Genomic DNA, 25035 nt, shown 5'->3' on the forward strand with positions numbered 1-25035 from the left:
GGTCTTCTTGACAAGTGCATCACAAAGTTGCTAGCGTCAATTCATGGGACTCAATTCATTGATTTCAGGACTGATCTAAACAACAAACAAATTCGCACGTCATAGAAAATTACCTTTGTTTATTCAATTCCTACAAAATGTTTAAAGCTTTACTTAACATTCACAAAAACATAGAATCCACTGTATCGAGAGAGTCTGGAAGCTGTACTCTCTGTAACAAATGGTTTCACATTGAAATGGGTCATGGCAAACGTGCAAATTGACAATATTAATCTCTACTTAAATAGTTTCTTGAAGATTCACATACAAACTCTACACTTTTTCAAGAAATATTATTGTCCCAAAAATGTTTAACTTAGTTTGCTCTCACATTCTTGAAGAGCTATATTACGGGCGAAACGACCAGAGCGTTGTAATGCACTCAGTGAAAAGCTTTAATTGCCTGCGAGAAAATGGAAGTGTATTATAAAAAGCGCCCAATACAAAAATGACGGTTTTTCTTATCTTAGTAAAATTACGAAAAATTAAGTTTACGAAATAGAACGACTGCGTGTTTGTGGTCGTTGTTAGCGTTTCATATAAACGAAGTTAAATGAAACAATATCATACCACATAATTAAATTTGACTCTCTTTAAGAGCATTAAATTAAATACTTTCCTAGTTTGATGAAGACAAAAAAAATTAATTTAAGACTACCTATTAATTCGCTCTGCCTATTCAAATTCGCTTCGTTTCAATCCAAAAACAAAAATGATTTGAAAAACAGTTTTTTCCTTTACTTCTTCGGACCTTTCTTTTCTTCTCCGTTCTTTAACTTTGTTGTTCCAGGGCTTCTCGTTGTACTTTTAGTCATCCCAGAACTCTTCGTCGTTCCTTCTTTGGCTTTGTGAAGACTCTCCCTGCTACCTCGCACATTTTCCCGACTTCCGGTTCTTGCCATTCCAGTCGACTTAGTAGCTGATTTAGACGCGGCCGAACCTGGACGATCCGGAGACCCGCGAGACGAGGTGCTGCTTGGGCTTGAGGGGATTCCCGAAGATACCCGAGGTGAAGTGCCCTCCGAAGAGTCCTCGAGCGATCCCGTACTACCAAGTGACGTCTGACTGTCAGATTTCCTAACCCTTGATACGCCACTAGGTCTCTTCGTGGAGGGGGACTTTTCAGCCGTCCCCTTTAAATTTGTTCCGCTTCTCTGTTTGGTGGGACCACTTGGTGGCCGAAGTTCTCCCGACTTTTCACGACGAGGCCGAAGTTCACCGGATTTCTCTCGACGGAGGCCGTAACCACTACTCGGAACGTCGAGCCTAGGTTTTCGACCGAGACCAGTGGGCGGTTTTTCCGTGACCACTGTCGACTTCTGTTCCGAGTGTCGTTTGCTTGTGAAGGCTCCCATGGTCTGTGTGACGCCTTCAGGTCTTGACAACTGTTCTCTAAGTTCTACATTTGTTCGTCCAGTAGCTAAAGGAAAAATATGACACAATGAGATCAACATGCAACATCTCCTTACTTGTTCAAAAACAGATTGTCCTGCCAGTATCATTGAAAATGTAGAGAAGAGTATGAAGAATACGGAAACTGATGTTAGGGTGTAAAGGAGTTAAAAAGTCTTTGGTCGGCAACAACTTGTTTAGTTGTGGTAGGTTACAGTTTCTTTGCCTCTAAGTGCTTTTATTTACCTTTGCTGGGTTCGTTCTTTAGAAGGAATTCTTCCAGTGTTTCCCAGCCTCCTCCGACTCGTACCATGACAGTGCTGCGAAGGATACGAACCAAACGCATCTTCTGGGAGTCACCGAACTGTCAGAGATGACAAAACAGACGGTTAAATATAAAGTAAGCAGTGGTGATTGGTGATCAGTTTTCGGTGTTCGGCAAGATCCGTGAGCAAGCATACAGAAAACTACTCACACCGCGGTCACAGGATAAGTATAAACACAATCCTGAGGAAAATTCTCCTTAACAAGTTGCTATGTTACATCGTTTTACAAAGTTATAATTAAAGAATTTTACATATTTACTTCGTAATATCATGAAAATCTACAAAATTACATCGTACACCACTTCGCTGTTGTACTTTCTGATGCGAAACGAGCAAACAACCAATCAGATTGCGCATAATAGTATCAAGCAAACTGTCCAATGCTGAGAGAGTAGTTTGGTGTGATGTGACGAAATAACCAAGGAAATAAATCGGCAAAGTGGTGAATGAATTGTGAGCTTGGAAAGCTAAATATTAATTATTTAAGGGGGCTCTTACCCTGTACTTGTTCTCGGCCACTTTGACAAATGTCACGCCGCACTTGCGACACAGGCGTTCAATTTCAGACTGAATCTGTTGTTCTTCAGTCTTTGGCTTCTCTGGCTTCTTAGTCTGATGAGAGGAATAAGTGTCAGACCAATAATTATAATTACACACTCCTGGTGAATACTGGCCCCTTACTGCAACAACGTTTCCTAGTTTCAGTGGCACGAAGTGGAGAGCTAGTTTAATTTAAGGGAACCACCTAAAATCCGCTAATTTTCACTGACAGTTTTCTGGTACCCTTCTATATTCCCCTGTGGAGGAAGAAAGTCTAGAAGTTAAGTGTCTTCTTCCGGAACACAACACAATAAACCAGCCGAAGGCTTGGGGCCAGAACTTTCTATCTAGAAAGCACGCCCGCTGACCACAAAGCCCACGCCTCCTAACAAGATGTGCCACAACTCCCCTTTTAAATGTCATGAGTTGAACTGGTAGGAAATGGTGCTTACTGGTTTTTTATCCTTAAGCGAGTTTACGAATTCTTTGTAGTCGATCAGTCCATCACGTTCAAATTTACTGGCGACTATTTCCATCTCCCATCTCTCTGTTGGGAAACCTGGAAAACAAAGACAGAAAGGGTGTTACTCCAAACATGTCACGTTTATATTAAACAGTATGTCACGCTTAGCTTAATAAGTATGTCAAAAAGTTAAGGTGGAACAATATGTCACGCTTACTTGTGCTGAGCACTCCTGAGATAAACTGCTCTCTGGTAAGCTTGCCATCTCGGTCTTGATCCATGCGGCGGAAGATGTCAAGAACGCGTGACTTGCTGTCACGCAGCCATTTGTTAAACTGTGAACAAAAAACAAATTCTTCAGATCAATAAAACGACAAGAAGTAACTGGAATATTACGTGCGCATATCTTGAAAAAGAAGATCTATCTTTACAGTAAATTGTTCATAATCTGTTTGATAAACTTACCCTACTCTTCCACTCGTTGAAGTCAAACTTCGCCGAGGCTCGTCTCTGCAAAAGTAAAAAAATTGAATATTTGTTATAAAAAAAGAAGAAATAATAAATTTAATATTGAAAATTGTGTACCCACTTATTCAGGCAGATTGAGAAAATGTCACAACAGCTAGATAAAAAGAAAAAAAAAGCGGGGAAAAAGCAGCGATTCATTGTGAACTTTAAGGAAAGGCATCGCTAAGTAAGCTTTTTTTCGCGAGGAAACAAACTAAATCAAAACAGCGTGAATCACGCCTTTTTATTTTCCTGAGTGATGCGCGACTGAATCACAGTAACGTTACTTACGATGGCAATTCGTTCCAACTTCTCTTGAAGACGTCGCAGCCTCTCCATCGAAAGAAGCCACAAATGCTGCCATCGTTTGGACAAGTGCAGCAAAGCTGGATGATTCTTATCAAGTGTAGTGGAACCAGACCGAGTGAACGAAGAACCCGGGCTGGTGACCAGCGTCAACTTCTCGCGTGACCGTTCGCGAGTGAAGGACGGAGAAGGACTGGAGGTGAGTTTAGGTATTCTGCTTCCACGCCGACCTTGCTTGTCCGGAGTGGTCTGAGCTTGGACTGGGGCAGCAGAAACAGCGGTAGGCGCTACAGAACCACGTCGTTTTACCGACTTGGTGAGTCTGTCGTATGTTGGCTGTTTCTTGGCCATTTCTTCTTGAAAACCTTTGTGGTCTTCCAACAGCGTCATGACTTGCTCGTAATCATCGTCAGGGATAGGCTCATTCTCCTTTTCGATCAGGATTTCTTCTTTCTCTCCAATCCACTGCAGCAGTTCCTCCATCATGCTTTGCTCCTCTGTCAGCTTAGATTGTTCTTCCTCCAGGCGAGTCAATCTTTGAACTGACCATTTGCGAACCTGGAAAAGAGCCAGCCAACTTTTTGTTATTCATCCAATTACAGTCAAATTACACCAGCAGGTTTTCTTTAACAAATATTCTTTAGAAAAAATTTCCCTTAGCAGTGAAGGTTAAACAATATGACGAAATTTCCCTTGGCAAGTCACCTTGTTGAGAACCTGACTCGCCAGTTTTTGGAAAAGGAGGATTGTGAAGGAATAACTTTTCAAGGAAAACATTTTCTGGTGTAGAAGACTTAACTTGAAAAGGACACTTGTCACGAAGATTTCAGGAAAATTCTGCTCCACCTTAATTCTTTGCCACTCTAGACAAGGAAAAAGTTTTAAAGGAGGAAGCTCTAATGTGTCCACACTCACAGACAATATTACCGACGAACGTTTCAGAGCGAATAGCATTGTTTTACAGCTCGTATTCAAATGTACAGATTCACTAAGTCACCTCATCCCATCGTTTCTTTAATCTTGCAATCCATTGCTGGATGATTGGCAGTGCGCTTGGATGACAGAATCGTGCAATCACTTGGCCCTTCTTAATGGCTGATTGAACGTTCACTTCCTCTGCCATTAGATCTTCGTGGAAAACCTACCATGGACACGAATCCAATGAATTGTTAATGTGGCAAACTTAACGGACCTACACTAAATTTTTGTACAATTAAAGGCAAACTTCGCGATCGCACAAGGAGCTAAGGCAAATGTTAGAAAACCTTTGAAATTCGGAGATCGTCATGACTCGTAAAAAGAAGAGCCACTTCTCATAAATTGAAAGTTAGCCAGCGGTGTCCTATTACTTCACACGTACCTTGTGTTCATTCAGTTGATCAGCAATAGTTTCTAAGTCGTCGGCAATTGGACCCAGTCCCCTAAGCGTATCTTCGAAGTCTTTCAGTATGCGCAACTCTGTCTTGACGGCAGTGTCGAACTCCTTCGCCAAAACGAGTGCATTGTCGAGTCTACCAGATGAGTTAAATGAAGAAATTTAGTTATCTGTGAGTGGGTAGTGTGAACAGTATGCAATTTTGCCAGAAAGGTAAAATGTCAAAACATGCTTCCGTTTTAGTCAACTTAAAAAGCGTTACCTATCTTGTTTAGTGTTAGATAAGGCGCTGATGGCTTCCCAACGCATGCGCAAGTCATCGAGCCTCTCTTCCAGTTTGTGCGGGTCCTCCACTTTGTTCTCATTGATCATTGTTCTACCTGCATTCATTACCGAGTCGTAATTTGCTTGGCGGCGTCCGAGCTCGCGTTGGAAGGTCTGCAAGATTGGAACAAGTACACTGTTAGAATGTGAATATAAGAGATCCTCGCAACTAAGAAAACTACTGAACTGGTAGTTGAAATAAGACCTGAAAAAAATTTTCAGGCTCGTACGGGATTTGAACCCATGACCTCTGCGATACCGGTGCAGCGTTTTTGTCTTGGTCAGTAGCATGCGTTCTTTGTGTACAAATCTGTCATGCTAAAATCCGCGAGTGAATGTCCTATGCTTAGGAAATTTTCTTAAAAGATTCTGATTCGGTTCAAGTATGCTCGAAATCCATGTTGCATCCCTAACCTTGTGATTGTCAATTAAGATCTGTACGGTTTCAGGGTCACCCATGACGGCAGTTTCAGTGGAAAGACTGGGCTCTACTGCACTGAGCCAGTCAAGCAGCGACTGCAGGGCATCCTGGAACATACCAGTGAAGAGGAGAGCCTCCTCTAGTTTTTGTTGTCTGAAAAAGGAGTGAAGCAAACACAAGTCATCATATAAAAAGAAACCGTAGAGCTAATTGTTTTACTATTAAGCGTTAGACCTCCATGATACTAAGTGTTACATGCAACTAACCTTTCCACTGATAGCGCGCAGATGGCGTCCCATCGTGCCTTGAGGTCAGCTATCTTTCCTTCGATAATAATGACGTCATCTCCAGGACTCTTCTCCATCAACACTTTACCCGTCTTAATGATTCCATCCATTGATGTTTGGTTGGCACCGAGCATGGATTGGAACTCCTGAGAGATAAGTAACAACATTGTCAAAAAGCTGCTTCATTCTCTATCATCTGCGACCCGTGCAAGTTGTCGCTTTATCAATTTATATTCTTGTTCCCTTTCAGCTTTTTTTTACCACCTTCACCCTTAAATCCCTAGAAGTGATAAGCGTCCAACCTCTGCCGACACTTCTCACCCCTGAATCACACCTTAAGCTCATGTGAATAAAGGAGATGATCGCGAACTAAAGAAAGTATTGATTGTTATACACATTCTCCTTTTAAGGTCCACAGGAAAAGATTAGAGAACAGTATGGAGAATATGCATACTGATGTCAGGGTGTACAAGGTTAACAAATAACTATTCGACGTTTTATTCTGTTGAACGAAACTCTCTACGACGTGAAAAATGACCCAAAATAAGGTAATGCTGCTCTTTTAGCACAAAGGAGACAAAAAGGTGAAAAAAAAGACATTCACAAACCTTGTGTTTTTTAAGTTGGGACCTCAGGTGAGCGGGGTCCACCCCAATAGGTTCCTCATCTTTAAGGCTCCGCTCAGCTTCGTCCAGCAGGTTCAATAGTTCTTCAGCACCTTTGAAGAACTTGTGCGACAGCTTGTAATTTTCATCGAGATCTTTCTTTCTACCCGAAGACAGACCTGTCAGCTCTTTCCAGCGAGCGTCCAGGTCACGGATCGTATCGTCGATGTAAGTCACGTCCTCCTGGAGACACACATCTGTGATCTTGAATGCTAGTACCTTGAGTTGTTTGAACGGGTCACGGTGTGCGTCAATGTCCTCTTTGAGATCCTATAAGGGAAGAAGGACCATTTATCTCTTTGACCCTCGACCTAAATTCTCAAACTCAATACTTAGTTTTTCCATCAGAAAGAGGTAACTTTTTAAAATTTAGGAGGACATTTATTGGGAATTTTGTTTAGACATTATTCTTGAATTTAGTAAAACACTTGAACGACCTTCGTAAAAAAAAGAGCAAATAAAAATGAAGAAATTTTTTTCGAAGACCGTTTCTATCAACTGCAGTAAACTACTTAAAAACGTTTTCTTGGCAAAGAAATAAACAAAAGCTTAAAAAAAAAGGAAGAGTTTCATTTGAAGGCTGCGGCTCCATTAGGATGTCATGATACTTCAGCTAGCGCGTTTAATCATCTCTTAACCCTTTAGCTCCCACAAGTGATAAACATGTCACCTCTCTATAATATCCATACATTATCCAGCAAAAAGGTAATATACTAAAACTAATCAGGTAGAAGTCATACAAAATTCTTGTAATTAATTTACAAGGAAATGTGTAACAGCTAGAGGGGAGAATTTACCATCTGATCTTGGGAGTTATAGGATTACAAATATCACTCAAGTAATGTGTCACCATTCCATTTCCCTTTCATACCTTGTATTCCTGTCGTTGCTTTTCCAAAATGTCTAAAATGCAGCTGACATTATCAAAGGACACTATTTGATCATGAACCTGCGTGAGCCAAGAGTCCATATCTGTGATTTGTTTCTCTAATTCCACTGCATTCTTGAGCGCGTCATCCAACTTACGGCCTTCCTCGTCAGCCTTTGTGCTCACTTGTTCCCAGGCTTCTGTCAATTCATCCGACTGCCTTTGAAGGGAGGCTGCTGTGGTAGGATCGCTGTTCTTTATCATGGCTTGGACGGCTTCAGTGATTCGTTGGTATGTTTCCTTACGTTTTTCAAGTACGTCTAGGAAGTCCTGTAGAAGTAAAGGGATCATTGACATCGTCAATAAAAAATATTGCCTGCGTGGTTCGAGTGCAAATCGTTCCCGGTTTGTTTATCTATTGCAGTACAACTTAAAATTTTTAGTTCAGTAGGAACTGGTTTATTCTTGCGCGAGTGATGTTTTCTCTACTCCAACAAAGTAGATTATCAAGGATTTTTAAACATATTCATATTATGTTTTCAAACCACCGCAATGAATCAAACTATCGTTCAAACCCGTAAGTAAGAATTTCAGGCATTTATTTCCCAAAACAAACCTTATGCTTGGTCAGTTGGTTACGTGCACTCTCAGGGCGCCCGCCAATTTGTCTCCTGGAGTCAAGGAAGTCACGTCCCTCATTCAGCCAAGTTCTCAGTTCCTTCATCTGGTCCATGACGTCATGAGACGCGCTTAGGGCAGCTGCGAGGTGGGCGTCTAAGCGGGCTGCTTTGTCTAACACCTCCTGCCAGCCGTCCTGTAGTTCCGTCATCTTCATCTGCAGGGAACCACTATCCAACTTGCTGTCTCCATTTTCCGTCAGCAGGGAAGAAGCCGCGCGCGTCACGGATTCCACAGATGGTTCGTGGGCCAAGATGTCATTGTAGAGAATCTGAAGACGAAAATCGCAGAAGTAAATATCTCTCTGAGTGTCCTAATAACTATAAGCAGTTAAGGTGAGAAAAGCCAGAACCGAGAGTGCTCAGAGGCGAGATAGCTTGCTTCCCATCACTGAGGACATGGGGCCGCCTCGTGCATGTGTCACAATTACTCTTTCTACTTTAAAAAACAAACAAACAACAACAACAGCAGCATTTGACGATTGATATTCGTCACTTGCTCAAAAGTAAAGATTCACACCTTGTGTTTGGCTTTTTCCACCTCAATAAACTTAACGTCTCCCTGAACATCCCTGGCCAGCTGCTCATCCAAAGTAGCATTGGTCTGTTTGACCCAAACCAGAAGCTCCTCTAAGGCCAGTTGGAACTGTCCTAGCTGTAACAGAGCACCTTCAATTGTCTGCTGCCTCTCACCGGAATGAAGACACAAGTCATCCCATCGAGTGTTCAAATCCTCCAGCTGTGCCGCTATTAGATCTGCGTCCTCCGGACGACACTGCTCACTAAGAATTGTACCCTTTTGGTTTACAGCTGTCACATCGCTTTGGAGTGGTGTAAGTTCCTTATGGAAGTCCTATAACAGAAGAAAGCTTTTTAGTTTTAGAGGCCACGAATACGGTAGTTTAACTTTTACAACAGAACCAAAAAATCCTCGGTATTAATTTTGCATTTCTGAAAAGCTTCTACATAAACTTGACTAGAAATTGGCAAATTTCAATTGCTCTAGGCTAAGTTGTGATGATGATAGAACATATCATTAGAGGACGTTTGTTAATTTAGCACAAAGAAGTTACCTTTTGCTCTTTAAGTTGTTCTTTGACGATATCCAACTCAGTTCCCACCGGCGGCTGCTCGGCCAGCCTTTGTTCTAGGTTAGTCAACTTAGCCAGCAAGGGGTCATGGGTATTGTGATACTGAGTAGCTGTTTCCTTGACTTCCGCCATGTCAGCTTCTCTCTTGTTCCAGGTCTTCTCGATGTCTGCCCACTGTTTGGTGACCTTGGAGAGTTCTGTTTGTACTAGCATCTTGTCGCCTGGACTACAGTGCGCTACAAGAACAGGACTGGTCTCACACAACACATTCACTGCTTCACTGTGTGCGTCCAGCTCTGTTCGAAGCTCCTAAATAAAAAAGACGAAACAACCAGAGATATTTAGAGGGGATGTCGCAAGAAGTTTATTACCGGTAGGTCCAAATATGCTATGCAGATCATGGGTAAGACTTCAAAGAAAAGAGTTCCCCATACCGTACAAAGATTACAGTCGGAGAAACCACGGAGAACACAAACTGGGACGTCACTGACTTGACATGGTTGATGGTTTGGTGTGACTGTGTTATTTGACGTCTCACGAAAAGAGACATGCTGGTGGTAAAAGTGAGATAGTTCAAAACAGTAGGAAGTAAGAGATTCCTACCTGATGATCGTGAATCTGCTCCTCCAGTACCTCTAGCTCAGCGGCCGGGGGTTCTTCGGAGTCCTGATGATCCTGCACGTCCTTGAGGATGTGCTTTATCTCATCTAAGCCCGTCCAAAATTTGTCCCCGGCATCGAGGGTCAGTTCTAGAGATTTGAGCCTGTCATCATACATGGTCTGCGTATCGGATGCAAGCGTGGAAACTTTGTTCATCTTGTCTTTCATGAGCAATGATGTTTTGGAATCTGGGTTGGCATTTACCACAGCAGTCGCTAGCGGTCTGATTTCTTCCACCATTTCCTTCTCTGGATCAAACTCACTTTGAAGTACCTGAACAATGAAAGATAGGAAAATTACACTTGGGTTGTGTATAACGACAGCCGATCAAAAACCGCTTTAATATTCCCGCAATAAACATTCTGCGTAATAAACAAACGCAACCTTTTGTGTCACATGTTTGAACACTGAGTTATGCCAAATTACCTTCAGCTCTTCAATCTGTTCACGAATTACATCTGGTCTCACACTGATCGGTTTCAGACTTCCAAAGTCTTCTTTTCTCTTTTCTAACAGTGTCTGTAACTCGTCCAATCTGGTCTGCACTTCTTCTTCTTGTGCTAGGGTCATTCCGATCTTAATTCCTCGCTCCTCTGTCTGTAGCTGAAGTCGTTCGTAGCGCTCAACACAAGCTGCCACCTTTTGTTCAATTGAAGTGGATGCCTCACCTGGGCCGCTCAACTTAACAAGGTCGCTTCCAGTCTCTTCCAAATTGCCGATTAAAACTTTAAGGGCAGTGATACCCTCTTGGATTGACTGCAAAAGAAACCAAAGAACTCGTTCTTTCAATGAAGGAGTGAAATTGAAAACAGGTAAGACGCGTTTAGGTAGTGGTTGACGCGCTGGTGTTGTGCCCCCACGCAGGGCACTTAACTGTCTCGGGGGCCTCTTCTCCCTCCAGGAGCATGAATAGATACCAGTGAAATGAAATGTCGCAGGATCGCGCTTCCCCGTGCAAGCTGCACCACTGGAACTTTCCAAACTCGTGATCGTGCCTTCTTAGAGTCTAAAGGTTTTAAAGACAACGGAAATATCTCAGTAAAGCAAAAGAAAATTACCTTGATTCTCTCCTGTTGAAGTTCCGCAACCGATTCATCGTCCAGCTTACGGAAGTTTTCCTCGCAGCGATCAAGCCAAGTGACCACTTCTTTGTGAATGTCTCTGAACTGCTGAGACAGCAACAGAGCCTCTACTAAAGCTGCCTGCCTAACTGACGTGTCATTCTTTACACCCTGGTAGCGAGTCTTGATACTTTCGAGATCGTCTTTGATGGCTTGCTGTTCCTCATCCTTAAGTGCTGGTATCAGCGCCTCGCCGTTCTCGCACACAGATTTAACGGGTTTCTCATGGGCTGCAACGTCTGCGTTGAGGGCCTAGAAACAGAAAACGAGAAACTTGTATAAAAGATCGCCAACCCTTTCAACTCCAGAGGCGATGAGTACGTACAATTTCCTTACTATTTCAGTGCACTGTCCCGCAGAGAGGTAATGAGAATAAGGAAAATCACCCTCTCAACACGCTTACTCGTTAGAGAACTCCTAGTTTTACAAATAAAACCAGCGCTATTGTAAGAACTTCCGTGTTCAATTTACAAGACACATCTTATATTTTACAATTAATTTCGCTGTTTTCTTTAGCTTAATTTTTTTCCTTCATCACTCTAAGTAAGCGCGAGGGGGTATTGGAGGATCAGACTGACATAGCCTCTTCCGCACAGCCACGCAACTTACCGCCTGTGTTCCCAACTGTTGTTTGACTTGCTCTGGCTCGACCCCCACAGGCTCCAAATTGGTCAGCTTTCCTTCTGTATCAGTGAGCCACGCTTTCAACTCGTTCACTTCAAGCTGGTAACTGTCTACACGAGCCTGAGATGAAAACAATTTCTTGGCCAGCTCGTCCACATCGGCTTGCAAAGAGCGCCACTTTTCGTCCACCTCGCTCTGTGCTTGATCTACTTTTGGTTTTTCGTCTTGGACGAGGTATTTCTTAAGGTCGTCTCCAAGGTCTTTACATGAAGAAAGATCTGGTTCCTTGGCCGACAAAGCCTTCTGGATTTCCTTTAACAAGATAAATAAGAATAATGAACCAATGTCTTCCTCTTCAGACTTTCGGCCACATTTTGCTACTCGTGCTATGCTCACGAGGCTGGACCCCTTTTACGTTGGGAAGAGATTATAATGTAGCTCCTTCCCTGTATTTCGATACATCATTTAGCACACAGGTAAAGGGAAGAGACTTATGAGCCAGGAGTATTACATGGAATCCACTATCTTGTCACAAGATTTTGAAAAATTTTCAATTGAGTGTCGAGAGTAATCCAAGATAGTATTGGTTTTGCTGCACTTCTCTCTGGTCCAAAAAACTCGCGCCATTCTCACTCTTTCTTGTGATTGGCCGATCTGATCACTTTGGCTCTGGATTTACGACATTCAATCGAAAAGCGCTCTATTAACAAGGACATGTTTGCTGTAGGGGCGAAGTTCTAATAAAATCTTGTGAGTTGAAGGGTAACCAAGGTACAAACATCTGTCTTTAGCCTGTCACACAGTGACGAAATTGTCGCCGTTTTGTAGAGAATATCACGTTACTCAACAAGCTGTGCACTTCTTTCTAAGTCAGCCCTGTAACAGTAATGGCAGTGCAAAGTTCATTGATACTAACCTGAAGTTTCTCCTGCTGAACATTTTCACTCTCTCCCTTTGCATCTTCCAGCTTTCTTGCTGTATCATCACACCATGCCATCAACTGATCTTTAGCGTTAAAGAAATCTTCAGAAAGTTTGGCGGCGTCCTCAGCCTCTTTCCTCTTTTCATCTGCCTGGTTACGCAATGTCTGGTAACGCTGTGACAACTTGTCTGTTTTGTCACGGACCAGGTTCTTATCGTCATCTGTGCAGTGTGAAATGAGTTCCTCGCCTGCTTGAGTGGCCTCTTGAACGGGGGACTCCAAGACGTCGATTTGTTCGCACAAGGCCTGATAAATAAATTAAAGAGCAGTATGTCAAAACAAAAAAAATGAATCTTTATTAAGCTGCTACAAGCGAAGAGATGCATAAGTGCAACCCTCAGATACCTGACGAGCTAAAGAATGTGGTAGAGATGAGAAGGGCTGCGGGGAGGGGGTAGGGGGTTGGGGGTAGGGGGTAGGGGACAAAAACAGATTCAAACCCTTTCAACATCAGAAAGCAGTCGATTAGGATTTCTCACCTGTAGTGTTTTGGCCTCCTCTAGGATGGATGCAGGTTCTACCTTCTGACCAAGTTGTTGAGCCTGTAGTTCCTCTTCAGCGGCGGTTATCTTCTTGTTGGCGTCATTAAGCAGGGCGTCAAAACTGACGGCCGCCTCCATGGCTGCGTCCAGTGCGTTCTTCCTGGTGTCTGTCATATTATTAAGCTCCTCCCACTGGCGTGTTACGTTTTCGAGTCCTTCCTCGATTCGTGCCTTAGTTTCTTCGTCGGCGCTTTTCAGAACCTCTTCCCCAGTCTCCTGTAAGGACTTTACGGCGGGCGCTCGATCGGCGATCATTCGGGTAAATAGCTGTGGTAAAGAACAAAGTTTGCTTACTTTGAACAATTTCACCTCCAAGGGAATAATAAGTAATTTCTTAATACTTATCTTTATGAAGAAGGAAAAAACATCCAGAGGGAAATATTAAAAGTTTGGCGGCGAATCAAAAATTACCTTCTGTTCTTGCATTTGAGCCTTCATGACATTCGGGTCGGCGGCTGCGATGGGGCCTTGATTCTCTATCAGTTCACGACTCTCTGCCAGCCAGTCTAGCAACGACTGCAAAGCATCCTGGAACTTTCCACAGGCCAGCAGTGCGCTTTCCAGCTTGCTCTGCCTGTTTCCAAGATCTTGATTTAACGCTACGAGTCGTTGGTTCAGATCACTTATGGCCGTATCGATATCACTTGTGTCTGCGTCCGGGTAGGCTACAGCCATCTTGGATTTCATGTCATTAATTGCCGCGAGTTGTTCTTGAATTCCATCAATTTCTTTTTGTAAATCCTGAATTAGAAAAATTCAATAACAAATATATAAAATTTGGCGAAAGAGCTCCAAATAATTACGATACTACCTCATACACTTAATAACCCAAAGGCTTCGTTGACAATCTTACTCAAACCTTCTCTTGGAAATTAACGTAAGGCACCACTGAGGTGCCTTTCAAAGAGAGGCAACGAGGCAGCACTTTCATTTAATACAGTTCGTTTGACCAGAAAAAGATGGATTAAATGGTAAGGTACATGGAGGTACATTGGGTCTTTTTGAAGTGAAAACAATTGCTCTTAGACGCAACTTTCATGTCGCACGGTTTGCTGTTGTACAGGATTCGCGTAACTTTAATGTATGTCCGAGTTGAGTGAAATCAACCGAACAGAAACTTCACGAGGAGCTGCTGATTTTGCAAAAATGTTTAAGTATTTCCAAGGCAATCTTATGCGATCCCAGCCTATGAAAGCTTTATAACCACTATTTCATGTCAAAGTTTTGCTTGTTTTTGGGTCATTATATCATTGACATTTCCTTCTTTGAGAGTGGCAGGGGATCTGGTACCTAGAGCAAAACCCTTTAGCCCCTAGCAGAAAACAGCATCTACTTTTCCCTCAACAATTATCCAAATATATTACGAGAAAAAAAGGAAATGATCAGCAAATGAAAGATTTCTTGATCATTTACAAAATTTCCCACGTGGATATCCTTCGAAATATGGGGAAAATAGCGTGGAGAAGATTGAAGCTCAGACCTTAATGCCCTCCAGTTGTTGGTTAATCGTGTCAACATCTGCACCAACAGGTGGTAACTGTTTCACTTTCTCCTCTGATTCAGTCATGGCTTGGTCTGCTGTCTGTAAAGCTTCTTGTAGCTCTTCCACCTCTTGAAGAGCCTTCTCGATTTCCGCCTGTTGATTGGCTGCAGCGTCCTTAACGTCATTCCACTGTTTGTCGGTGTCAGACATTTGTTTTACTACCGCAGAATCTAATCCCAGGCCAGCAGTGATCAGATCCTGAGCTTGTTTGTTAACTGTGTCAACACCCGGCTTAAGATCTTCTACTCCTGCTTTCAACAGCTGGATAACAAACATCAAGAGAGTAGTTTTAAATGTGTATAGTAAGTAATCAGGAACTGCATTAGTTTAATTTTAAGTAACTCTTTGATTATTCCAGAAAACAGGTGTCACCCTCTCAACCAATCAGAAGCAAGACTTAAAGCAATCACGACAGTTCCGATCGAAATTAACATTTCCATCTAAAAATCAACACCATTGACTACAAAACCTTAAATGGTAACAATTCTTTCTCCAATTGCTGAACGACCGAGGATTCCTCAGTAAATCCTCTTCACTAACAGTTTGTGATTTAAGCACTGGTCAATATTTCAAGAGTTCATTTATTACAATGTAGTCTCTTAAAAAGCTTTCACGTTGCATTGGTTAGCAAGAACAACATGCAGATAAGTGTCAAACGTGTGCCGTACCTTTGCCTTCTCCAACTGCTCTTTCAGTTTCTCAACATCCATCACCGCTGGTTTGTTTTCTCCCAATTTATCCCCAGTCTCCTTAACCTGTTCCACGACCTTATCCTGTTGCTCCCAGTACTCCTCTAAATCCTCTAGAATCTTCTTATTCTTTTCAATCGCAGAGGCTATCTTATCTTCAAGAACGGCATAATGCTCTTGAAGGTTGTTGTTATCTGATTCAACAGCAGTAGTGTCAGCGCTTGGGTTACCCTCCTGAATACTGTTCCCAGCTTCTAAAGCGGACTGAACGTCCGGTTTCAATTCTTCAACCTGCTTCTTCAGCGACCCAAGATCTTGAATATGTTTCTTCATCTCTTCTACATCTGATACGGGAGCCCTTTCCAAGTTAAATTCACTTTCGATCCCAGATATTTTCTCATCAACACTGTCAACAGTGTCTCTGTACTCCTTCACCTGGCCTTGCAAGGTCTCAATATCTGCAAGTTTGTCCTTAAGGTTTTTGTTCAATTCGTCCCATCGCTTGTCCAGATTTTGAATGTCGTCTTCGACAGAACTGACTTCTTCTACGCAGACTTGAGTGATTCCCTCCGCTGTGTTGTCCAGGTCACGGTGCGGATCAGAATGGTTCGCCACATCTTGCTGGAGTTCCTGTTTAAAAAAAATGCAAATTATAAACTGGCACCAAAGGCATCATTACAAAATAAAAATATAACCAAAAGATAATCACTAGCATCTGCAAACTTTGACGACTTTGGTCACCTAAGTGCAATTCCAATCACTAGCAAGTATTCTACGCACAGTTAAGTCGGAATATTTTTCGTGAAATTCCAGTTGGTGTTTTGCAACACAGCTTCGATTGTTCATTTTACACATTTTTCAATTTGAGCTGACACTGAGGAGATACTGAGGAATAAGAAAGATTCACATCTACAATTTCTTGATGTGATAATGAATCGTTCATGAAGTTGAGAACCGTTTGAAAATGACACAAAACAAACAGACAAACATAGAAACAAAAACAACATCTAACGAATAAGTGGCTAATTGTACTGTGTATGAATACCTCGACATGTTGCTTGTTTGTCTCCAGAGCTTCTGAATCACAAGTCAAGTGAATAGCGTCCGCTCTTCTTTCTGCTGAATCCAGCCACGGTGCAAAGTGGCCGCGCTGCTCCTGGTACTCGGTAGTCAGTTTTACTGCTTTTTCTAAATTGTTGGTTCGGACATCAGACGTCGTATTCAGCTCAGTCCATCGCTGTCTCATGTTATCAAGTTTTTCCTGTAGGTTTTCTTGGTCAGCGGGTAGCTGACTTGTTTCCTTCAGTTGTTCACCAGCTGCCATCAGGGCCGCATAAGTTGGTTCTTTTTCTCTTATCTCCTGGTGGATGGGCTGAAAAGTTTCAAACAAATTAGCTGGAAAAGCTCTATCACTTTTAGAGCAAGTACGTAACATGGGAAAACTTCACTTTATTCTCTATTTATCACAGGTTCGTAGGGAGTGGGTTCGTCTTATTCAAACCATTATTCAAACTCGAAACATAGGATCAACGTCAGCATCTGCGCAACCACGCACCTACCCCTCCCCTAGCCCAACAACATTCCACTGATAACAAGTTATGGTAAACGCCGGGTTAAGGGAGGGGCAGGTGCGCAGTAGCGCAGATACTATTGCTCCAAAACATCATTCCTAGCTTATGATGTTTTCTGTGGCAGCAAATATATCGATTGTTTCTTTGCCGAGCCTGGAATTTGCTACCGTCAATGAGTTTTTTTCTTTTTGAGCAAATTAAGGATAGACTTGCCTGAGAAAACACTAAAGGATTGCATTTACTTTTTTTAAGTCTCTTTAAGGGCTACTACAAAGAGCTTAGGATGATACTCGTACCAACCTGAAAGCTATCTTTTTGTTCTTGAACTGTCCCTGCATCAGCTGAAATAGGCCTGAGCTTGGCGAAAGTTCTCTCCGTCTTGGTAAGCCAGCGTAAGAAAATATCTGAATCAGCCTCGAACTGATCACACTGCGCAAGGGCTGCTTGGAGCTGATTTTCCCGCGCTTCGATCTTATCTGAGAGTTTTTTCAACTCGAGATCAGCTCTGGACAGACGGCTCTCAAGTTCAGCTGCAGCGATCGGATCTTCGCTGTCGGACAGCAGCTTCTCTGCTAAAGCTTGGGAGTCTTTAAGACTAGCGTGATGTTTTTCGAGATCATCCTTCATCGCCTGCAATCGAAAGTAAAGCTTTAGATTTAACCTTGCCAAAATTTTAGGGAAATTATTTTCTAAATTACGAGTAAAGAACATGTCTGACTTCTCAAGGAAGTTATCAAAAGCTTAATTGAGCTTTGGCAACCACAAGCAATCAGTCTCTTTTTGAGGAGGTAGGTCAGCGGCGGGTAAAATCCGTGTTCATTTCCCGCCTTTCGACGGCGAACTTCATGTATTAAGTTCAAAAGAAACTTAACTCAAGCGACTAATTGCTTCATGACTTCCACCAAACACCAATAAACGCTAAATAACCATTGAATAGTGCATTCATAGTTTGCTTATTATATTTCATGTGTGTCGCAATTGTAAAAATTAGAATCCTTGTAAATTAATAGAAGATTTTGATCCTTTTAAATTTCATGCAAAAGTTTAATTTCCCTTAACTAATTAACTGTAAGTTCTACCAAAATCCAGATTTTCTCAGAGAACTGAATCCCTTCCTTCTTGAAACCTTGAACTTTCAATAAGTGACTAATTCTTAACTTCTCCTCAAAATTTAACCAAATTGTGCAGTCATCAAGTAAAGAGATTAAAGAACCTATTTTGTCGGAAAGTGGTATCCTGATTGTAGCACTGAGTTCTCATACCTAATTTACAAGGACATATATGGCAACTACAAGTGAGAATTACAAATCAGATCAGAGAATTAAAGTGTGATGTGCGTTAAATTAATGTTCATCCTTCAAGGAGTAATCATACCTGTAACTCCTCCAACTGTTTCTTGGCTGTGACGGCATCTGTACTGATTGGTTCCCAGGCTTCTGCCTTCTCAGCACTGTCTGCAGTCCAGGCTTCAATTTCATCCAGTTTATCTTGTAGCTCCAGACCTTGACCTATCGCCTGTTCCAGCTGCGACTGTTTGTCCTTCAGTTGATCCATTAAAGAATCGTGGTTGGCATTAACCGCTTTAAGTTCCTCTTGGACAAGAGCGGGATCGCCGTCCAAGGCTGTAATGGCCGCAGCTGTTTCCTTGCCACTTGTCTCTGCACTGTCGAGGTTGTCTTTCATATCGTTCAGTTGACGGATCAACGCCTGTTTGGCAGGGAAAGGAAAAACGATGAAACACCAGACAGAAGAAAATTTGCAACGAACGAAACACTGAACTCAACACGATGTACAGCCGAACACAAAATTTTACTACCTGTAAGTAAAGTAAACGTGTCAAGTGATCAAAACGGAGCTTTAAAATTCTTTCTCCTTTTTGTAAGTACTGTAACTAGCAAAATTCAAAACAGATTTGCGAAACTTCAATGGGGCGACGTCACCTACAACCGGTGTACCCTTCGAGATGAGATGTATGAGATGATTACGCTTTGCTTGCGACAAAACTCCTTTTCTTCCTCTAAAGAAAAAAGCTTTTAGTCGAGTGATATACAATACTTACCTTAGTCTTTGCAAGATCTTCCTCGTTCTTTTTCACGTCAGCACTAACTGGTCCTTGTGAGGCAAGCTCTGCGCCGACAGTTTCCAGTGTATCCTGTACAGGCTGCACCAGACCGTGATACTTGTCCAACATCTGCTTCACGTCCTGTAGATCTTTCTCTTTGGCAGCCAGAGCTGTATCCAATGCGTCATATCGATCTACACTCCTCTTGAGCTTCGTTCATTATAACGTCTCCATCGGCATCAGTCAATTCTACAACAGCTCTCGATTTCTCACTTACTGAGTCTCTCTCTGGTCTGTGTTTGTCAATATCTTCACGAAGCAACGCTACTTCATTATTGAGTTTCTCCACAACGTCTTGATTGGCTACAATAGGTTCTAAGGATGTCAATTTTCTCTCCGTATCCGCCAACCACGGCCCAAGACTGCCGGCGCTCTCGTGGTATGTCTCCGCTTCGGGGAGAGCTGTATCAACACGAGCTGAGTGATCAGACGCAATTTGTTTGATTTCATTCCAGCGCCTCTCTGTGTCAGCGATTTTCGCCTCGAGTTCGTCTTTCCTCAGCCCCAGGTTCTGCGCTTTCAAGGAGATTTTTGCCATTGCTCAAGAGCTGTTCAAAAACAGGTTCTTGTTGTTTGATCTTTTCTTGCAGTTCCTGTGATAAACAACTTAAAGTTAGTATTTCATTCACTCTTTAATAGGTCACCTCTTTTGGGAAATTATACCGTTCTTACATCCAGTAAATCACAAATTTGGAGCGCGGAGTGGTATTTTTCTCATGAATAGAATTTCGGATAAGATGGGATCTTTGTGTCACAATTTAAACACTGAAGTAGAACTTCGAGTCGCTCTGAAGTAAACGGAGCCTAACACCTGTATACCTTTTCTGGTATAAAATCCTCTCAGGGAAAAATATCACAGTGGTACGGTATTACAAAGTTTTTAAGAACCGATTATCTTTGACAAATGTTGGCAAAACTTTTGTTTGAGAAAGGCTGGTCGGAACAAAAACCACTTTATACCTCATCATCGTTCTTCTGTTCTTTGAGCCTGTCGTATATGGCGGACACAGGCTTCAGGTGGTGGAAAGTTCTTCTAAGTCTTGCAGCTTGTCTTTAAACACACTGAAAGACACGTTGAATTCCTGTGAGCGTATCTGTGCTGCCTGTAGTCTTCCTTCCAGGTCAGCGAGTTTTGCCTTGAGGTCTTCAAATGGCGACTCGACTTTGTCAAGTTTGTCTTTAATGGCTGCTACGATAAGCGGTTCGTCTTTGTTCTGGTCAGTCAACTTCTCACATAAACCCTGGGCATCTTCAAGAGTTGGTTTCTCGCCTCCAGTTTCGCTTTCAAGTCCTGAAAAACGATAAACAGTACAAGTTAAAGAACAACTCGCAAACTTAAAAGCACAACAGCCCATTAAATTTGCTGTCACCGTGCTTTAAGAAAATAGACAAAATAGTTGTATTTTGTCAAGATTAATAAGGGAAAGACCTCCCTTGAGATCATAACGTATTTATCCTATGACCCGTGCAGCCCCGCTCTCACAATCCTATAGAAATAAAAGCTGAATGTGAAGTACAATCTCTGTAGACAGTAACCTAGAGTGCGATGAGTCATTGAACAGCACTGAGCCGAACTTGCTAACAGCTTATGAGAACAGACGAGCTTATCAGCTTGAAGGTGTTATGTAGATAAAACATCAATCCTTCTGTCTTCTTTACAAGCAAATGCATTGAAGTCCTTTAGGAGAGTTAATAATTGGATCTTGGGAGTGTAAGAGTTCTTCCAAGTGTTACAGTTAACTTATCACGATTTATCAAAGTCCTATGAGTTTTGATAACACTCTATCGAGTTTACTACTCACCTGTACAAGCTCCAGCTGTTTTTCTACAGCAGTAGGGTCAGTGCTGACAGGTCCAACTGCCGCGAGCTTCTCACGAGTGTCTTGTATGCACCCGTCCAGTTCTTCCACCTTAGCATTGAAGTTGTCTGTATCTCTGATCTTGCTGGTAAGAGCCTCTTCCTGAGCCTTGAGCTTCTGCTGCAATTCTCCAAACTTTTGGGATACATGTGCCACTTTACTGGTAACGACTGCGTGATCTGGTGATGAGTCATGAACTTGTTGGAGAAGAGTTTTGCCCTTGTGACCGACATTTTGTACCTCTGGGGCGTGGTCATCAAGAACTGAACTTAGTTCCTGGAGGAAGTAAAAAATTCACGAACGTAAATGTAAAAATTCCTGTGCAGTTACACTGAATGAAAAAAAAACTTTTCATTACGGGTAAAGCTCCAAAATCGCTCTCAACAGCAGTTATAATTACCCGAATATTGTTTTTACAAGAAACACACAGAGAGATTCACATTAAGCATGAAGGTAAGTTCAGTTTTTGATGACAGAACGCGGTCAAAACATTTGCATATTGCGACTAGCACAATACCATTACTCGGCCTTTTAAAACTGAACAGTTTACCTTGATCTTGGCAAGCTGTTGTGCAGCTGACTCTGTGTTCGTTCCACACACCACTGGTGCATCGACGACGTCACATGCCTCGCAGAACACGTCCTCCACTTTCTTAACTGTGACATGATAGTCATGTGACGCCGCTTCCATCGCTGAACAGCCTGGTCGTCTTTCTCGCCGACGGAATGCTGGATAACTTCTCGATGCGTGCAACGTAGTCTTCCACCTCAGCTTCAAGAACAGGGACATCTTTCTCAGCCTGTTCCTTGAGTTCGTCAGCGCTTCCTCCAACCTCTTGAACATCTGACTTAAGTTTGTCTGCCATTCCCTGAATCTGCTTCACGAGTTCTTTTTGTTTAGCAATGTTATCTATGTCTACAGTAAGCGGTTCAAACTCATCAACCTGTTTTCTGCATCTGCTAGCAGCATAGCCAAGGAATCTGCATCCTGACGGAATTTTCTGTGCCTCCGGTTCGACTTTAACCAGTTTGTTTTGACGTTCATCGACTTTTCCTTTCAGACTCTGCCATCTCGACTTCAGTTCCTCCATCTTTTTCTCCATAAACTTCCTCTCCGGCGCATCTTCCAGTGCGTCCACCACACCTTGTCCGTTTTGAACAAGTTTTTCAGACACAGGATCTTGAAGTGCCAATTCTTTTTGTAAGGCTTCATTTTCTTGCCGCTGAACTTGAACAGTTTCGTGAAGAGCAGAAATCGGGTCTTGCTTCGCTAGTTCGTCTTCAAATGTGTCCAGTTTAGCCATGAATTCATCGAAAGACACCTATAATGCAAGAAAATTGGAAAGAAAAATAAACCCCCAAAAAAATAACTGGGTAGTAAGTGACAACCCTCTCATTTCCTCTTAAATATAATCAAATATTCCAGATCACAAAGGCACAATTCTACCTTAACGACATGAAAGCTTAGAAGTGGACGATTCACTAATTTAACTGACGGCACACAGCTTTGCGAAATTAGGACTGCCAATCTGTAGGCTCAAATATTCCTTTCTTTTAATATGCAAGTGTTTAACTAAATACCTGGAATTCCTGAGATCGAAGCAAAGCATTCTGTAGTTTGACTTGACGTTCAGCGAGTTTTCGAAGAATCAAGTCAACAGGAGAAACGATTTTGTTCAGTTCACCCGAACATCGCGAACCACTTTGGGATCGTCGTTGCTGTCTGCAATAATTTCCTTCCCTGTGTCTTCCAGTGCGTCCAGAAGAGCTTTGTTTTTTCGCTATGTCGTCCCTTAAGGCCTGCGAAGAGAAGGTGATGGATTAGTGGGTAGCTAGGTTAACGCGAAAGGGATTAGTCAGATCTCCTCACTACAAAACTGACGAGAACACAATTAACATCTAGATGGGAAAAAAAATCTCTCTGAGCTACCTAAAATACATTAGGAATGTACAACGTATCTTCAGACGGATCACACAACATTACAAGCAAAACAACACCGACCTCCGCGTTGAAAGCTGTTGCTTCACAAGTTCGGGTCGCTACTAATTGGTTCCTGAGCTCCAACGGCTTCCTCCACCCTGGGTAACCACTCCTCCAGGTTGCGCAAAGCATCCTGAAACTTCAAGGCCTTCTCGGTTTCTTTCTCGAGTTGTTCTTTTTCATTGCTTAAACTCTCCAGCAGGTCCTTGTATCTCCGACTAACTGCTTCCACTTCATGGTTAACACGTGGGACTCGGAGATTTGGGATCCATAGCTGATGTCAATTTGTCTCCCGCCTCCTTCCAATCGTTGACGTCAGGTTCGTGCGCTCGAAGGGCGATAAAAGATCCTCTACAGCTTAAGTTGGTCTTTACTTTGTCCACATCTATACCAGTGGATTCGCGCGACGCCATCGACTTTTCTGTGCGTTCCAAGAGTTCTTCGACGGGTTTAAAGCCTGGTTGTACTGGATTAACGTTTCCTTCATTTTGTCAAATGTCTTCTATTCTGGGCACCTCAGAAGACAGATTTTCATAGCGTTTTCGGACATCTTGTTCCTCTCCCTCAATCACGAACTTATCCGCACTACAACTGTTAGATAAAGATGAAGAAGTATCTTCCATGGTCTCGACAATTGGTTGATGCTCAGGCAATCTCCTTGTTCAAATCAGTTAGCGCCTGCAGTTGTTTGTCGATTGATCTCTCATCACAGGCATCTGGATCAATGGCTTGAAGTCGTTTTTCAGCATCGCTCAGCCATGGTTTAAGTCCTGAATCTCACCGTGAAAACTCCTTTGAAAGAGGCAGCACTTGATCAAGCTGTTGTTGCGGTCAGAAGTTTGTCTTTTGACTGAATCCCATCGCTGTGTCAGATCATTCAATTATCCTCCAAAGGTCCCGGTCTGGTCCAGGCTCAGATGTTCCAGAATATTTTTTCCAGCCCGCACAAGCTGCTCAAACAACGGCTCTTGTTGTTGAATGGTGTCATTGACGGTCTACGAAATCACATCAAAATGAGCAACATATTATTCAATCGAACTTTTGATCTCAGCAGTGACTAACACGCAACCACTTCGGCTTAAAATATCGTTACGCTATTTAAAGAATAGACCACACTTTCTATCTGTTTATTGGTGTAATAATCCCTTGGGAGTTGGCACGAACATGAGAAATGTTTACGTGACCAATCCGGAGGCTCGTAATATCTCAGTCGTTTTGTTAAAAAAGAGGAATAAGGTAATGGGGATATACAAAAACCTACTTAGTAGGTGGCAATTACAGCTCCTCTTAATAGGAGCATCTACACCAGCACACTTTCCCACAAAATTTAACCTTAACGTAGAAGGAAAAATAAAAAAAAACAAACAAACACACTGGCTAGCCGATTTTCTGACTTGCAAGCCATCGAAACACCGCAGGAGACCTTGTAAAGATCAAATGTGAAGGACGAAATATGCTGATTGTACTGCTGTAATAGACTTGAGAAGGATTCTCTACCAGAGAACATTGAGGGGGAAAATTGTGGGAAGGGAGTGCGCAAACGCATTACTAGGGATGTAGGAGTACGAGATGTCTGGTCCGTTTACCATTTTTCGTTGTAACTATTGCTTATGGGTTTAAGCATGGAAGTCATCAAGGAAGAAGGCTTCGTGAATATAGAGAACCGCCCGACGGGACCACCGCCCTTAGCTCAATTTTGTTGTTGGTTGTGTTCTTTAACAGTGCTGTACACTCCAGACACGGGGGCCTGGAGAGCCATCTGTTCCTTCAATCTCGACCCCAGGTTTCTCCAAGAACTGACGGGAAAAGAAACGTGAATACTCCTGATCTTTGCCGTAGAAAATGTTGCCCTCAGCCGACCAAGACGCTGATCAGATCGCACACGACAGCTTGTCCAATGCAGTGCGCACCTTGTAAAGGTACTATAAAAGACGTCCCCCCCCCCCCGGCGACCACTGCTGGATCCTCTGGCTCCGTTCGATCAGTTTCCGTCCAGTGTTCTCTGCTGTTTGAAAGGTGCTTCTGTGTTTAGCGATGTCGTCTTTAAGAATCTAAACCAA

General features: G+C 42.6%; 3 protein-coding genes across 3 annotated transcripts in view; all 3 read right to left on the reverse strand.

Moving 5' to 3' along the window:
- LOC131768916 (proline dehydrogenase 1, mitochondrial-like) overlaps positions 1-25035 on the reverse strand; it is a 40876-nt gene that overhangs the window by 11213 nt on the left and 4628 nt on the right.
- LOC131778280 (microtubule-actin cross-linking factor 1, isoforms 1/2/3/4/5-like) lies at positions 100-21685 on the reverse strand. The gene is made up of 33 exons (XM_066162616.1): positions 21545-21685; positions 20938-21270; positions 20096-20426; positions 19073-19728; positions 18388-18720; positions 17314-17643; positions 16488-16814; positions 15422-16072; positions 14691-15014; positions 13622-13951; positions 13148-13477; positions 12603-12914; positions 11672-11998; positions 11000-11314; positions 10368-10697; positions 9885-10214; positions 9264-9590; positions 8711-9043; positions 8130-8462; positions 7517-7843; positions 6589-6915; positions 5960-6126; positions 5687-5846; positions 5211-5386; positions 4934-5084; positions 4571-4714; positions 3559-4131; positions 3226-3270; positions 2978-3095; positions 2750-2856; positions 2256-2369; positions 1678-1795; positions 100-1459 (listed from the first exon to the last, which is right to left on the reverse strand). Exons 4-33 carry the CDS (start codon positions 19202-19204, stop codon positions 777-779), a joined length of 8574 nt encoding a protein of 2857 aa, XP_066018713.1. The 5' UTR covers positions 19205-19728; positions 20096-20426; positions 20938-21270; positions 21545-21685; the 3' UTR covers positions 100-776.
- Positions 20149-23598, reverse strand: LOC136278972 (microtubule-actin cross-linking factor 1-like). Its single transcript, XM_066162286.1, has 6 exons — positions 23491-23598; positions 22576-22794; positions 21714-22316; positions 20938-21270; positions 20506-20509; positions 20149-20426 (listed from the first exon to the last, which is right to left on the reverse strand). The coding sequence occupies exons 1-6, from the start codon at positions 23596-23598 to the stop codon at positions 20149-20151; spliced, it is 1545 nt and encodes a 514-aa protein (XP_066018383.1).

The sequence above is a fragment of the Pocillopora verrucosa genome, chromosome 2, assembly GCF_036669915.1.
Source record: "Pocillopora verrucosa isolate sample1 chromosome 2, ASM3666991v2, whole genome shotgun sequence".
NCBI classification, from domain to species: Eukaryota; Metazoa; Cnidaria; class Anthozoa; order Scleractinia; family Pocilloporidae; genus Pocillopora; species Pocillopora verrucosa.

What these genes read in the sequence shown, in the direction of transcription:
- LOC136278972 (XM_066162286.1), bottom strand. Translation starts at nt 23,598, where the DNA reads ATGGAAGATACTTCTTCATCTTTATCTAACAGTTGTAGTGCGGATAAG. An exon ending in TTCGATCTCAGGAATTCCAG is followed by an intron (nt 22,317 to 22,575) that starts GTATTTAGTTAA and finishes CTTGCATTATAG; the next exon opens with GTGTCTTTCGATGAATTCAT. An exon ending in AGTTATCCAGCATTCCGTCG is followed by an intron (nt 21,271 to 21,713) that starts GCGAGAAAGACG and finishes TACTTCCTCCAG; the next exon opens with GAACTAAGTTCAGTTCTTGA.
- LOC131778280 (XM_066162616.1), bottom strand. Translation starts at nt 19,204, where the DNA reads ATGTTGGACAAGTATCACGGTCTGGTGCAGCCTGTACAGGATACACTG. An exon ending in CCCAACTTAAAAAACACAAG is followed by an intron (nt 6,127 to 6,588) that starts GTTTGTGAATGT and finishes CTTATCTCTCAG; the next exon opens with GAGTTCCAATCCATGCTCGG. An exon ending in AAAGAACGAACCCAGCAAAG is followed by an intron (nt 1,460 to 1,677) that starts GTAAATAAAAGC and finishes TTTTTCCTTTAG; the next exon opens with CTACTGGACGAACAAATGTA.